The sequence below is a fragment of the Strix aluco genome, chromosome 9 (genome assembly GCF_031877795.1).
Source record: "Strix aluco isolate bStrAlu1 chromosome 9, bStrAlu1.hap1, whole genome shotgun sequence".
NCBI classification, from domain to species: domain Eukaryota; kingdom Metazoa; phylum Chordata; class Aves; order Strigiformes; family Strigidae; genus Strix; species Strix aluco.
Window position 1 is genome coordinate 19,689,704 of NC_133939.1, and position 14,947 is coordinate 19,704,650.

The following is a 14,947-nucleotide window of genomic DNA, read 5'->3' on the forward strand; positions in this document are numbered from 1 at the left end:
TGAAACACTGGGAAGATGACTGTTCGTTTGATTTTCTTGGTCTGGCAGGAAACTGCATTTATGTTGCTTGTACTTCAGGAGTGTTCAGAAGAAAAAAAAGAACTGAAAGGATTTCTCCTTCTAGATCAACACCGGGACAGCTTTAACAAGCTAAAGCCAGCCAGGGTGTCTTCTAAAGGGGGCCTGTGCCAGTTAATGCTAGTGTAAAGGGCTGACTTTAACTTGTCCTTGCTGCAATATTGTGAAGGTGGGCTTTTAACAGCTCTTCTCTGCCCTCTTCCTGGAGCTGTCCTGCGTATCACGTGTGCTCTAGTTGCTCTTTCCTTATCTCTGTCAAAAAACAGATACCATCCCTGCCACGTCATACTGGGGTCATAGTCCTTGGCAAAATATGGTGATGTGTTGCAGATTTCCTCTTTGATAACAAGGTTTTGCTCTTCAGGAGTACTTCAGTCCTGTCCCAGAGCATTTGACAGATGGTAACGAACTAAGAGCAGCACCAGCAGTGAGAACTGGGGAAGCAAGCGTTGGGAATGGAGGCTTGAGCTGTTGCGTGGTTTATCCCACAGAGCCTTTATATCCTTGACTGTTGTCAAAACCCACCCTGTTCCTCTTAAAGACCCCACATATTTCAGTAAGGAAAGAGAAGTGTGCCAGTTATTCCATGGGAATCACTTGCTCTTCGTTGGTGTCTGTCCTGTGTTAGAAATAAAGCATCTGTTTATGAACAGCACAAGACAAGTAATATCTAGCAACTTTCTAAATTTCCTGGCTGTTTTTTAACCACAGGGCTAACACAGACCTCCTGATGAAGGATTTATTTTTTTCTTCCTTTTGTGAAAGTTTTTTTTATTATAGCAATAGTGTTGACTAACTGTGACATTACCTTGAAGCCTTTACCATTTCCAGCTAAACAGCTGGCTGGTGGAGTGTTCCCCTGAAGCAGCAGGGCTCAGCAGCAGATGGTGGTAACAAGCCTGCTGACACGTAAGCCTGATGTATTGTGCACATCAGGTTGAGTCCTGACCCTCGTGGGCACTGCAGAGGAAGGGCAAGGCTCTGGCAGGACTTTTGAGGACATTTCTCTGTGATCCTCTGATAATTTTGATAAGGTTTTTTAATGCTTTTATTCCTAGCTTCATATCAGATATGTGCCAACCAAACTGCAAAGAAACTTGATTTTATTCACAAGTCCCAGATACAATGGCAGTGATGAAAGGACAGACCTGTAGGCCTTACCTAACAGTAAGGATTCTGGCAGAGGAGTTGGTCTGTGAAACATGAGTACTAGAGCCTCAGTAAGTTAAAGGAGATTTTCAGCAGTATCAGTCTGCTTGAATGTAGTGGTCTGTGGTTACTCTGTGCTTCACTTTGAGCACTCTGATAAGGAATGACATTGGCAATAATACCAGTGGTCTTTCTGGTTGCAGTGGTGCTGGGCACCGTGGCAGGATCCTGCAATGGGACAGGAAGCCAGAGAGGAAAGTGCTGATTAGATTTTTGCAGCTTGAAGGTGTTATTGTAATGGTCTGCAAGTTTGTTTCCTAGTCTTCTGGCTCAGGAAAGAGACATCCATGGCTGCCCCACACCTTCTGGCTAGAAGGAAATTGAGCTGTTTGTTCTGTTATGAGAAGGGTGGATGTTTTGTTTCCATTCAGAAGAGACCAGAAATGATACCTGGACTTCAGCTGCTGATTAAACATTCTGCTGTGGTCAAGCTAGCGGATTAGAGGGGTTTTCCTGCAATAGTTGGAGCTATTCTGCCACAGGTCGAGGTCAGTCTCTCGTTATATATGGCTTAGAAATGGGTGACAATGCACACATTCTCTGGGAACTTGTGCTGCTGTTGGTATTGCTCTTCTGCTCATTCATATACTCAAATCGAGGAGCTTTTACATCACAGCATAAGCACTCAGGAACAGCAAAGTGATGGTCTTGCCCAGGTGGGCATAGCTGGAGCTGCGACAGTGAGGTTTGATGAAGCTTGGCTTGTGCTGCTGTGAACTGCTGTTTGTCAAAAGTCTGCTGTTACCAGCTGCGGATCTGAGCCTCCAGTTTTCCTGGGTCCAGTCATCTTCTTAACTCTACTTTTCTCTCTCTCTCTTCGTCTCTAAACTTAAACTAGACACCCTGCAGGGCTGTTTTGAGGTTTAACGCTAATTAGTCTTTTAGAACGTGTGTTTGAATTGTGGAGAGACACCGTGAGTCACTCAGTGACTAGGACACTGCAGTGGCAGTGCTGCCGCTACTTACTGCACTCACCTTTGCGTTCTCACATCTAACCTTCTCTGGCTGTTTAGGGACTGAGGGAACCGGCTCCGTTTTCAGATGAAGTGGAAATCGATTACAGCAAGCCATACATCAGAGTAACATACGAAGAAGCAATGAGAGGGACCCCTTGTAAGTAAAAAAAAAAAAAAAGACTGGAAAGGGATTGTATAAATGGGAGGGGGGGTGTGGATATGATTGTGATATCTCTGAGACCAAACCAACCTTGTGTGTCAGGCCAAGTGTGCAGCCAATGACTTAGTTAATGCTTTGGTGATTAGATAATGGTTCCCTTGTGAAATTGGGCCTGCCAGTACAACTGAAATCAGAGCTTGTGTGTGTGAGGAGCCGTACCTTCATCAGTAGGACTGTTTGAAGCAAATAGATATTTGTGTTTTAGCTCTTCCTGTGCCACTGACAGCTATAGAGTAGTATGAGAGCTGAACGTTTTTCTGTACTACTTTGTCTGAGGCAGCTTAAAGTTAAGCACTTTAAAAGTAATCTTTGCTGAAACTCAAAATGGTCAAGTAAAACCAACATGTATCTTTGTCTGAACTGTCCCGTTCTAGCATGGATTTGAATTAAAGTCAGTGTCATTAAACGCAGGAGAATGTGTTCTTTTATTCTCTAAACCAGGCTGGGAGAGACACTGTTCTCATTGCAAGTCCAAAGGGGAGACAGAGGCAGGACTGACTCCTGAAGGATAGCTGTCCACTCTTGCCAAACAGAGTGTGCAGACAGTGCTGTCTTATTTGGCTTCTCTGTTATGGCTACAGAGACAATACAGATGGTGCACTTCTACCTACCTGACTGCTGCTGAGAGATGAGCCAGCTCAGACTGAGACCTGTCAGTGGTTTACTGCTGGAGGTTCTAGAAATCATTGCATTTCACAGTCCGCATTAATTTTAAGGGTCATTTAGATGAGATGTTGGGGAATATGGTGTAGGGGAGAACTTGTAGAGTAGGACTGATGGTTGGACTCGATGATCCCAAGGGTCTTTTCCAACCTGAATGATTCTGTAATTCTGTGATTCTGTAATTTCCCAACTGAAATACTCCAGAACCTGCACAAAGGTCTCTGATTTCAACAGTGATGCCTCTCCTGCCTGCTAAGACTAAAATACACGGCATGCTTCTTTGTCACTCTTTATACTCAACTGCAGCTGGTGCAGGTATAGAGGAAAAGAGAAGGATATCCCAGGCAGTTTCCAGAATATGACTGCACTTTAATAAAGGCTTGCCAGGACCAGCCCTCTTCTGGCATACGGAAAGCTTTTGCAGTCTCAGATCTCCAGATCCTTGGCTCTCCAGAGCCTCCTGGCATCTTCACACTGAGATAGATTTGCTGAAAAGTGATTGTAAGAGAGCAGTCAGTTTGAGGACAGCCTGCTTAGCTTGAATTTAACAACCCTACCTTTGCATCAACTCATCCTCTTGCTGCCTCCCAGGCTCTGTCTCTAGGTACCTTCAGAGCCTTGCCCAGACCTGTGGGGTTTCATCTCTCCAGCTAGGTCTTCTCTCTGCCCTTTCCTCGCAGCTTTGGTGTGCCTCTGCTCACACCATTCCTTTGAGTCTGTCTGCCTAAATTGGGCCAGAGAGCAGCAGACCGTTCCCAGGTGTGCCGGATACCAAGAATGTGTGGCTTTCTGCTACTAGCAGCAAGAAGACCACAGTCCTGTATGGTCCCAGGAGACCAGAAGTCAGGGTGCCTCCTACTATTACGTGGCAGTGCTAGACTATCTGACTTTACCTCTGTGTTGACCTTAAAGAGCTGAGCTATAATTTCCCCTGGCAGAGGTGGCCTGAGGAAGTTTTGTTCCTCCTTATTGATCTATGGATTTAGCTGATTGTGCCAGCAGTTCAGCAGACTTGTATCTGCTTTTCTTTGAGTAGTCCAGCTGGGTTTTTGGATAAAGCTGTACACTTCATGGGTCTGGGGGAGCCAATGATGCTGGTGGGGAATCGGAACAGTCTGGTCCCTCAGCCAAACTGATAGCTGTAGCAGCGGGCTGCAGAGGAGGATGCTGAAAAGGTCTTGAGATGCTATCCTGGCTGGCAGGGGGAGATTGAGCACCTCTGAAACATTTGGGCCAGTTTCCCTCTGGTAGCTCACTGCTGTGCAGAAAGTTAATGCTGCATTCGGATTTCCATAGGAGGGAGATGTTTAGGGTCTGCTTTCCCCTTGGTCTCCCTTCACCTTGTTTTGGTGGATATGTGGCAGGCTTTGAGTCTGTCTTTGAACATGGTTGTATTTCAGCTCTGTGCTCAGCTGCATTTGCTTCCATGTGGGAAGGCAGAGCGCCAGCTGTTTCTCTTCACAAATCTTTCCCGGCTACAGCTCTGCATTCTGCCAGTTTTCTGCAACACCCCCATGAATTTCAGAAGGTCCGCAAATGCGGGCATGGGCAGCAGCTGCTTCTCCAGGAAGGCATCTTCACAAATGTCTCTCTGTCCCTTTGGCACAGTGGATCGCCCCGTCAGAGTTTATGCCGATGGAATATTTGATTTGTTTCACTCTGGACATGCCCGGGCCTTGATGCAAGCGAAGAACCTCTTCCCAAACACATACCTCATTGTTGGAGGTAAGGAGTGACCTTGTTGACTTTGGCTGTCATAGGAGTACAGTTTACCTCAGTCCATGGTTGCGCGTATGGATGGCATAGCAGGGTTTTTGTCTTTATGGCCTCAGTGGCTCTGGCTGCAGCTGGTTGTCCCAAGTGTTGTTGGAGTCTTATTGCAGTATGTTGAGAGTTGGATATGTCTGCAGAAAGATACCCTGCACCAAATGAGTGCTTAAGGAAAAGAGTTTTGATCATGCTGTTCTAATTTGACCCCTGTATTTTGTGACAGATACTGGTGAGTTGCACATCTGAGTATCAGAATATATTAGGGACAATTGAGCATCTGCCTCTTGAATGAGACAGTTAAAGAATGAGTAACAGTCTCTCCATGGCTGGCTGAGCTTTGTGTCACCTGTATCACCCTGCAAGTCACTTCCCCTCTCCAGCTCTCTGCTGGCGATTACTCATGGCTAATCCCAAACAGGTCCTACTAGGAGCATGGAGATCACAGTGGTTCCTTGGGCATATACCTGGCCACATGGAAGTCAGTGAGGCCCCATTTCTCCAAATAAAAGTTCTCCATTTTGCCTGTTAGATTCAAAAGTCTTTAGATGATGCCAGGAATATCCTGCTGACAGTCTGAGGGGATCTAGCAGAGGTGTTTCAGCCAGGCCTCCTTTAAGAATAAAATGGGGAAAAAACTATTTCTTCTGGCTGCTGTAATACACTGGCCTCTTTCCAGACAGTGCCTCTGTGCCCGTACCTTCACCCACCTTAAAGACATGTCAGGCTGTGCGTTTTACCTATCAGGAGGTGACCTCTGGTCAGGCTGCATAATGATGTTAAAGTATCAGAGCTGAGAATACCTTCAACTAGTTTTCTCAATTACCATTAGCTTCCTGAAGCAAAATGAGACTCTGATCCTGCAATAGAGCAATTGTAATGTCTTTGTGCAGTTTGTTTCCTTAACACAGTTTCACTCGCTGCATTTTTTGTGTGTGCTACAGCAGTGTCTGGAAGGGGAAGGATGGGAGGAGAGCTGAAATAGTTGCTCCGACCTACAAAATGCACTGAGCTTAGAGATCTTGCAGGTGGAAGGACATCCCCATGTAGATAAATGTTGTACATCAAACAGGAAAATAACTTCAGGTCAAACTATTAACATGTTAATGTAGCAAGGTGTGTAACCACAGCTCTGCTTCTGGGAGATTGGTGAGGAGGTTGAGGGCAATGAACTGCTCCCCTTGCACCAGGAACTGAGGCAAGAGGCCACAGCCCAAGGGAACATTAGCTCCAAGCTGGGAACAATCTCACCCGCCCTTTATCATCTGTTTGTCTAGAACATATATACATCCAATACCAGTGAGACTGGCAGAGCCTTGCTTACTTTGGAGTCTGATAACCAAGTAAAACTCCCTCCTTCTCAATGTCTTACATTGCAGATTATGAAGAGCTGTTCATTTACTTTCTCATAGAACATAATAATTAAGCTAACTTGATTTGCTGTGAACTCACCCTTTGTTTTAATATAACTTTCCAAGAACTAGACTGTGGTATGGCATTTTATGAAATCAGAAGCTTAGGCAGTGGTTTTTTTCATGTTTCAGTTTCCAAGCCTGAGACAGCCATAGGTTTAAAAGCAGATTTCTGCCTGATAGGCCCCCAGGTGCCATTTCATACAGGAGGGTGGTCTTCTCTGTTGGCTGCTTTTCTTGATAAGCGTTGTAGGTTCTAGAGACCTTGAGGGTTTGGGGTGTCATCCTCAGCTTGGGCAGAAATTCCCCAAACAGCCTGCCTAGAATTGCCCAGGAGTTTAGTGGCCTGTACTTCTCCCTGTTCCTGATGCTTTGTGGCTAGAAGAGTGGGGTTTGAAAATGCCAGCAGCAGCTGGCATTGCCTGGTTTAGCAGGGGTGTGTGCAAGGTCCTTTTGCTGTAAAGCACTGGGATAAGCACCTCAGGCTCACTGTTCTCTGTTTCTTCAGTCTGCAGTGATGAGCTAACCCATAACTTCAAGGGCTTCACGGTAATGAATGAAAATGAGCGGTATGACGCTGTGCAGCACTGTCGCTACGTGGACGAAGTGGTGAGAAATGCACCGTGGACACTCACCCCCGAGTTCCTGGCAGAGCACAGGGTAATTTGTGACATCTGATCTGTTCTGAATTTTGATTAGCCTCTGTCTGTGCTTGCTGTTTACAGCAGGAATTCATCCATGGGGGTGACCTCTGCCTGAGCAACCTGTTTCTGTAGAAACTCCTTAAATATAGAATGAACTGGGTTATGGGAATTGAGTGGGTTTCTTGAGAGACTAGAAGCATTTGCTGAGCTGGCAGGTAATGTTAAAATAAGGTGGAGATTGTGACATGGTGAAAAAGCCTGACAGGGTTCTAGCTGTTCCATGAGAAGTTGATGTTGTTTACAGTTTAGTGTGAGACGCAGTAGGGAGAGGATAACATAGGTTGGAAGGGATTTCTGAAGGGCATCTGGTCCAACTCCCTGCTCACAGCAGGAGCAGATTAGATCTACATCAGCTTCCCTGCAGCAGGAGAGCAGGCAAGCTGTCCTGAGAGTCTTTTATCAGTTGGTACGAGAAAGTGAAAGGAGTCTCTTAACATCTGTTGAACTGCTTTGGGAGGTGAAGGAGTCTCCAGGGGAGTTTGCTTAGTTTACCCTTGTTGCCATTAACAAGCCATTTCTCTGTGGAGCTTAAAACAGCTGTGTCCTTAGTCCCAGCCTTTCCTCTCTGGTGTGTGCTTACAATTGATACGCAGTTGCCAGTGAAAACCTGGGACTGCTCTGTGTTGCTTTTTAACAGAGGAAAGTGTCTTGCTGTTCTGTTACATCCCTGCATGGAGGTGTTGAGCAAAAAGTTACCATCCCTTGACAGAAAGCAGGAGACCTGCATGTTCAAAACAAAATATTGACTCGCATTGCTTGCTTAATTTTCAGATCGACTTTGTTGCACACGATGACATCCCCTATTCTTCTGCTGGCAGTGATGATGTTTATAAGCATATAAAAGAAGCAGGTGGGTCTGGGTCAGATTCTCCAGGGCTTCCTGTCAGGGATCTGCTGTAGTTTCTCCTGTGCCCCTGTATGGCAGCATTATGCCTTGGGAAGTGGCTGTGCCCCTTTGGGAACAAGGTCTGCCCAGGAGCCTCTGAGGGCAGGAAGAAGCCCAGCTTTGAGCCCTCCTTCATAATGTCCCAGGCCACGCATTGCCCAGCATTAATTCCTACTTCCAATCTAGTTATTGTGATTGGATTAACAGCCACATTTTGAAAATAATACTCTAGTTTGGCTTACAGATGCTCACAAATGGAGAATCTCATGAATTTAGCAAAGTGGCTCCTTTAGCTGTTTGCTGTAAAACTCAGTGGGGGTGCAGCTTATTTAAATCTATCCAAACCCAGCCATCAGAGCTTGTTGTATTTCCACCCACTAAACTGTAGGACTCCTTGTCCGCTCACTGTCACCACGCTATTCTATATGCAGTGGATTATAGTCAATAGTCTTTTAAACCAGCTAAAGTGAAGAGCTTTTCATGAGAAGACATGGTATTTTGACATGGTTTTGACATGTTTTGATCTTCCTTAGGTCTTCCTCATAGTCCCAGAAAGGAGGACCCTGGTATTGTACATTCAAGGACAAAGATATGGTGGAGTGAGGACAGTTAGGAAATGAGGTCTTGACAGGAGAGATTGTTTTCTAATAGAGGTGGCAGCAGCTTTTTGCCTTGTGTTTTGCTAAAGCTGTCCTGGGTCCTGTTCCCCAACTTTAGGCATGTTCGCACCAACTCAGAGGACTGAGGGGATCTCAACATCAGATATTATCACCCGGATCGTGCGGGACTATGATGTTTATGCCAGACGGAACCTGCAGCGGGGTTACACAGCTAAAGAGCTCAATGTCAGCTTCATAAACGTGAGTTGAAGTGTGTCTCACCACAAGCTGCCTGAAGCAGAATCTTAGAGTGTGGAGATGTGGTCTTGTCTAGCGGTAGCACAGTCCTGCCATATGCCAATAAAAGGCCAGTCTGCAGAGCTAATCAGCTGCACCAAACCAGTGTCCTTGGAGTAGAAATTAGACTTCTTCCACCCCTGAAACTGCCTCTGGGACCCACCCAGAGGAAATGGAGTTTTGCTAACACTGCTCCATTGTCAGAAATGTCTTGGTGACATTTTACCCGTTGAAAGAGCTGGAGACAGGGTGTGTGGTGAAATGTGTGTTTTCTTGAATTGAATGAAGTGTGGGTTGGTCTTGGCAGCTACTGCAATGTGTCATCTCTCTCCTCTTCCCTCAGCCACCTTCTTAAGGTAGAGTTTTTGTTAGAATAAAATCTGATCCTGTTCTCACTGTACTATTACCTTTCTGGAGCTGCAGAAGCAGCAGTGCTTGGGTAGGAGAAAAGGACATGCTCTGATCCTGTGCTGAGCAGCTCTAGCCCACAAGCAGAATACGTGGCAGAAGGCACTTATGATGCTGGAAGTAAACTTCTTTTAATCACTCGGATACTCTGCTTGGCCTCTCTTTGGCATGTAATCTGCCTCTGTTTAAAAACACTCAGCAAAAAGACTTGTGCTATCGTGATACGCAAAGTGATCTACAGCAGGTCACTCAAATCTAATCTGTATATTATATAAATATTTCCCTCTTTCATGCACTCCTACTAGATAGTGCTTATCTCTGGGTGTAGTCTCGCTCTGTGTACTGTGCCAGTGCCTGCTACAAAGCATCTCACGGCCCCACTCTGTCTGCCATTTAGTCTAGGGAAGAAGTGGCACTGAAGTGAAGGAGAAGTGTCACAAGACTAATGGAGATGCTGAGTCTTAAGCAGCAGTTCAGTGTAATAACACAGAGCAGAGGTGGTCGCCACTCAGATCTGGTGAGCTGTGTTCTGATCCACCGCTTACTGTACAGGAGAAGAAATACCACCTCCAGGAGCGTGTGGATAAGGTGAAAAAGAGGGTGAAGGATGTAGAGGAGAAGTCAAAGGAATTTGTCCAGAAAGTGGAAGAGAAGAGTATTGATCTCATTCAGAAGTGGGAAGAGAAGTCCCGGGAGTTCATCGGCAATTTCCTGGAGATGTTTGGCCCAGAAGGCGCATTGGTAAGGAGCCACTGTGGGCAAAGGGGAAAGGGGATTTCAGAGAGCTCGGCATTCATCGTAGGGCTTCTGGAGCCCGCAGTCTGCAGAGCAAAGGTTTATGGTTTGTTGCAGTGCTCGATGTGCTGCCAGTCTCCAGACAAGTCCCAGGCTTGGGCAGCCTGTTTACAGGGAGCCATCAGCCTTGCCAGCTGGATAATGCCAGTTACTGTTGTAGCATGAAAAGTTCCCATGTCCCACAAGCTGGACTGTAAACAGCTTGTGTCCTGCAGGCCACTGAGCAGCCAAGAGGTTGGCGGTCACTTTGTTACTGGCCTGCGATGAGTCTGAAGCTACTTGTTTTTGCCAGGCTCTCCTGCACTGCCGGATAAATACCACAGGCACTTTATGTTAGAAATGCTTGAAAATGGGTGATGATTACACTGTGTGTAGTTTCCAAAGCCTAGAGCAATGCTTGGGCTTTTCTTGCTCTTACATTGCATGAAGCATTGAAGGGACACAACAACCCAAATTGCTACACAAATCCATTTCCATCCCTGTTTGAGCCATGCTAACTGTCTTCCTGGTTCCATCGCTAGAAACACATGCTGAAGGAGGGCAAGGGCCGGATGCTGCAGGCCATCAGCCCGAAGCAGAGTCCCAGCAGTAGCCCCACGCACGACCGCTCCCCGTCTCCCTCCTTCCGCTGGCCTTTTTCAACCAAGACTCCTCCTTCCTCACCGGCCAACCGCTCCAGGAACGAGTCTGCAGTCACCTATGACATCAGTGAGGATGAAGAGGATTAAGCTACCAGCTGGGATTTACTGCGAACCGCTAATCGCCAAATCCTAAGTCCGGACCCACTGGGGAACTCTAAATGAGCAAGAGAGCCATAGGAACAGGGCTGACGGTGAGCACAGGGCCTTGGAGGCACCCGTTGCTCTTAGCAAGGGCTGCTGCCTGGAAGCACATTCAGACCTCCTCTCCCTTCTCCTCCCCAAATCCCCTTTTTATTGTTTACGTTCTAGTGGTTTCCAGGGGGAAGATGGTTTTTATATTTTAAGAAAATACTCTTTTAAAGCGCAAAGAACAGCACTCAAGCGTAGCTTTTCTTTTGGTTTCTTTTCCCTTGTTAAACCTCCAGGCAAGAGGGAGAGTGGGAAGACCCATCTGTCTCTTCTTTCCTTCAGCTCTTCTGTCTTATTCCCCCCACCCCCAGGCAGTATCCGTGCCACTGCCAAATGAAAGACCCCTCGGTTCCTCGACCAGCGTGACCTCGAGAGCACGCAGGAAGAGGCTTCTAGGAAATAGAGACATCTCTGCTGCGCTGGAGCCGATAGGAATCTATCCAGCAGACCCTGTAGTGGCTCGCGCACCTCTTAGCTGAGCTTCCCAGCGTGTCGCAGTGAGGACGTGCTGGGTGGGGGGCTACCAGCTTAGCACGCAGGAGTTACACCCTGGAAGAACTCTCAGCACCATGGAGTCACAAACCCCAAAAGCACGCAGCATTCGCGGCTCCAAGTTGTACGGGGGCTGCCGGGGAAAGGTCTTTCCAGCTAATCTTAACAAGACTGCTAAATCTTGAGCTAAACTTCAGCCCTCAGTTGCTGTTGGAGAGAAGAGAATGAATCTTTGCTTTGGGGCACTTGCTGTCTGTGCATTTCCTTGGGTGTGTGAGCACCCAGGTAGGAAATGAATGTGTCTACTCCTTTGAGAAGTTCCTTGTCCCAGTATCTGGTGTGTAATCAGTTTTACTGTCTGTCCAAATGGCCCCTCAACACTGTGTTGTGTTTGTGTTTCAGTTGCTGTGCTCTAAGGGCTGGAGCAGTCCTTTACACTGGTGCCATGAAATTGCTGCTATAAGGACAAAACATGAATTTGTACACTCAGTTTGCTGTCCGTGCTGGTGTGTGCAGCTGGACAGATGAAGGGCATGTTTTACCCCAGTGAAGGGTCCTGGTCCCATGTGACAGTTGCCTGGCTTGCTCAATAAATGCACAAATTGGTGCCTGCTTACTCCACTCCTTGAGGCAGGCCAGAAAGAGCATCAGAGAGCGCTGCAGCTTTTTAAGATTTTAAACATGTAATCTGCTCGTTTGAAACCACGGTCCAAGTTGTGCCTGTTGTCGTGTCTGTAATAAACACTGAGCTTTGTGGCCTGCGGCTCCCCGCAGGCAGTTGCCCTCCCCATGCTGCATGCCTGTGCATAGAGCAGCTCCCTGCACTCTGTTCTGTAGCCAGCGCTGGAGGGACTGGACTTGCTGTCGCGTAGCTGTGAAGCTCCCGCTTGCTTTTCTGTTTGGATTTGCCTGTGATATCTGTTGTCTCTGGGTTGAGCTGCTGGACTGAGTTGCCTGTATCCTGCGATACTGGGAGCAGAGGACGGCTCGGGGCCGGTCACCAATACTGTGGGGAGGTCTTCAGACCGGGATGCATGGCTCGGGGGGCAGCAGGTGCAAGGAGGCAAATCATCAAGTGCTGCCACAGGCTCTGCACAGTGCGATGCTTCCAGGGGACGCAGGGGCCCTGTGGTAGGAGCAGGCTGCTGCTTCTTTCCAGCTTTTATCTTGCTGATCCTTTGTCACGCTGCCCAAAGGGCTTGACAGAGACTCTGTGCTTCTGTTGAAGCCAGAGTTGATATGAGAAAGGGTATTTTGGGGAATTCTTCATCTGCCGCTTGGACCTCTCTCAGCAGGGACGTGCATGGCTCTGGGAGCATGGCTGGCTGCTATGGATTTTAAGCTGTAAGGGGCAAATAATGGTCACTTAATACAAGCCAGTTGTTAATCCCCTGGTTTGTGAGTGGTAGAGCACTTACTTTATATCACCCACGTTCTCTCTTCCCTCATCTTCCCCACCTTCCCTTCCTCACCCTTCCCTCAGTATGGGTGTTGCGTTTCTTTCCCAAGCCGGATCACGAAGGCCAGGCCGCTTTAGAGCCTTACTATTTTAAACACAAGTTATGCAACAGCGTTCTGTAAATTTGGATAACAATGGTGTTTTGGATGGTGGTTTATTCTGCAGAGACCTTAACATGTTGGTGTCTCTGCAAAACCTAGGGTGCTTGGTAAGAAGCCAGCCGTGGTTTTACATGTAGCTTGGAATAACAGCTGTTCCTTGTAACCAATAATCCCTGCTTCCTCCTTGCACTTAAATTAAATTGGACACTCGAATCCCAGACTAGCCTTTTTTCTTTTAATTTGGTTTTTTGTTTTCTCCTGGATTGCTGGACCGGCCTCATCTCCAGCACTGCCCTGTGCTATCAGGAATAGCACAGAGCTTGATCTTTGGGCAAAACACGTGAGCCAAATCCTCCAGGAACATCTTGTTACTTGCAGATTTACCCAGTGCTGCTGCTTCAGAGCTGTCCTGCACACCCCTAGCCCATCCCACACTCCTCAAAAGAAGCATCTGGAAGAGACATGCTTGAATTAAGCATGAAGTAAGAGATAGAGTGGAAAAATAAAACTTCACTAGCACATGTGGAGTTTGATGCTGCTAAATCTAGAGGCGTCAACTCCTGTGTGACAGCCCTACCTCAGTTCCTCTCTAGATCTGGGGTGTGAGGCTGCTGGCACCAGCAGCAAGACCCTGGGAGAGGATTTTCTGATGGCAGAGAAGAGCAGCAGCAGGGCAAAGCTGAAAGGTGCCAAGGATGCTGGTAAAAGCAAGATGTGGAGAGCATGGCACTTTAACAGCATATTGCTTAGAGCTGTAGGACAACATCTTTAATCTCTTGAGAAAATTGCGGCATACACCTGCACTGACATGATTTTGAGGATTTTTATAGAGCGTTGGGACTTTATTGTGTGGTCCAGTTCTTGTAACCAGAGGCAGGTGCTGGAGCAGTGAATATGCTTGGCAGTAGCAGTGACTGGTGGGACTGACCCTGCGTCTTGCCCCCTGCCCCCAGGGTGGGCTTCTCGCTGCCAAGTGATCCCTGGTGTAGAGGTTTGGGTTTCCTGCCTGCTGCAGGTAGGGAGCTGGGTCTGGTTGTCTGATGGGGACAGACAAGTCCCATATTTTGCTGCTTGCCTGGGTGTTGCTTCTTGGCAAAACTATGAGATTGCTGGGGCCCAGCGCTTCTGCTGGTGCCTAGAAAGCCATGTTGGTACTGGCCATGTGCTGTTGCCAGGACTCTATCAAATTTAGCAATCTCATAACGAATCACCAGTGCATCTTCCAGCTGAGCAGTTTCACTTTGAACACAGCTACCTGCAAAAAGCTCTGAGTCACATTTTTGCCCCCTCCATGGGACAGAACACTTGCTTTTTCCCCAAAATGAATCAATTAAATAAATGAAGGTTGGGAGTTTCGGCTGACTCTTTGCTTCCCCGACACGTCGCACTGGACAGAGGTATTATGGTGGGAGGGCATCAGGGTGCAGGTCAGGGGAAGCTTCGGTGGTGCCTGGCAGCAGGCTGTGGTCTGAGCACTGATGATCTGGCATCTGCTGCCCATCTCCAGCCACGCTGCGTCCCCCAGTCCTGCCATCACCTCCGGCCCCGCAGCAGCGGCTGCTTCGAGCTGGCCCTTCACGGTCAGTGTTTGCTGTGCTGGTTTCTCTGTATGGGCCTGTGTGCACACCGTGTGTCTTACTCGCTTGTTCTGGAGTTGGGGTTTTGGCTTTTATGTTTAGCCAAATAAATGCAAAGTCATTTTACTCAGTGTGTGCCAGATCCCTTCTGCTGTCCTAGCACGGCCAGCTCCACATCGTGGTCTCCTCACCTGCCACCTTAGTAGTGATTTGAGTGAGAAGATGCTTCAGAGGGGGTTAAAAGATTACCCAGTGGTTTCTGCAAGTCATCATTGCTCTTGATGTCTGTTGTAAGCATAGAGCAGATCCTGCTACCGGAGCAGATCCTGGGCAAGGCTGGATAAGGCAGCATTAACTAATTGTGTTACGAAGGTGCTTCAGGGCTCCTGCCTTTGCCTGACCCCAGGCTGGCAGGTATGGATGCTCTCACTGTGCTCTTGGGAGCAGCCACTGCTGTGGAGGACGTGCCCGAGGGACAGCCAGACCTATCCAGA

At 47.6% G+C, this 14,947-nt stretch overlaps 1 protein-coding gene across 2 annotated transcripts in view; it reads left to right on the forward strand.

Annotated features, from left to right (window-relative positions):
- PCYT1A (phosphate cytidylyltransferase 1A, choline) overlaps positions 1-14,579 on the forward strand; it is a 25,749-nt gene extending 11,170 nt beyond the window's left edge. For both annotated transcript variants that reach the window (XM_074834009.1, XM_074834008.1), the window contains 7 exons: positions 2,301-2,400; positions 4,735-4,851; positions 6,814-6,965; positions 7,781-7,859; positions 8,613-8,755; positions 9,752-9,940; positions 10,516-14,579. In XM_074834009.1, the coding sequence (XP_074690110.1) occupies positions 2,301-2,400; positions 4,735-4,851; positions 6,814-6,965; positions 7,781-7,859; positions 8,613-8,755; positions 9,752-9,940; positions 10,516-10,722 (987 nt within the window). In that variant the 3' untranslated portion in view covers positions 10,723-14,579. The remainder of the gene's footprint in view (positions 1-2,300; positions 2,401-4,734; positions 4,852-6,813; positions 6,966-7,780; positions 7,860-8,612; positions 8,756-9,751; positions 9,941-10,515) is intronic.
- The last annotated feature ends 368 nt before the right edge of the window (positions 14,580-14,947 follow it).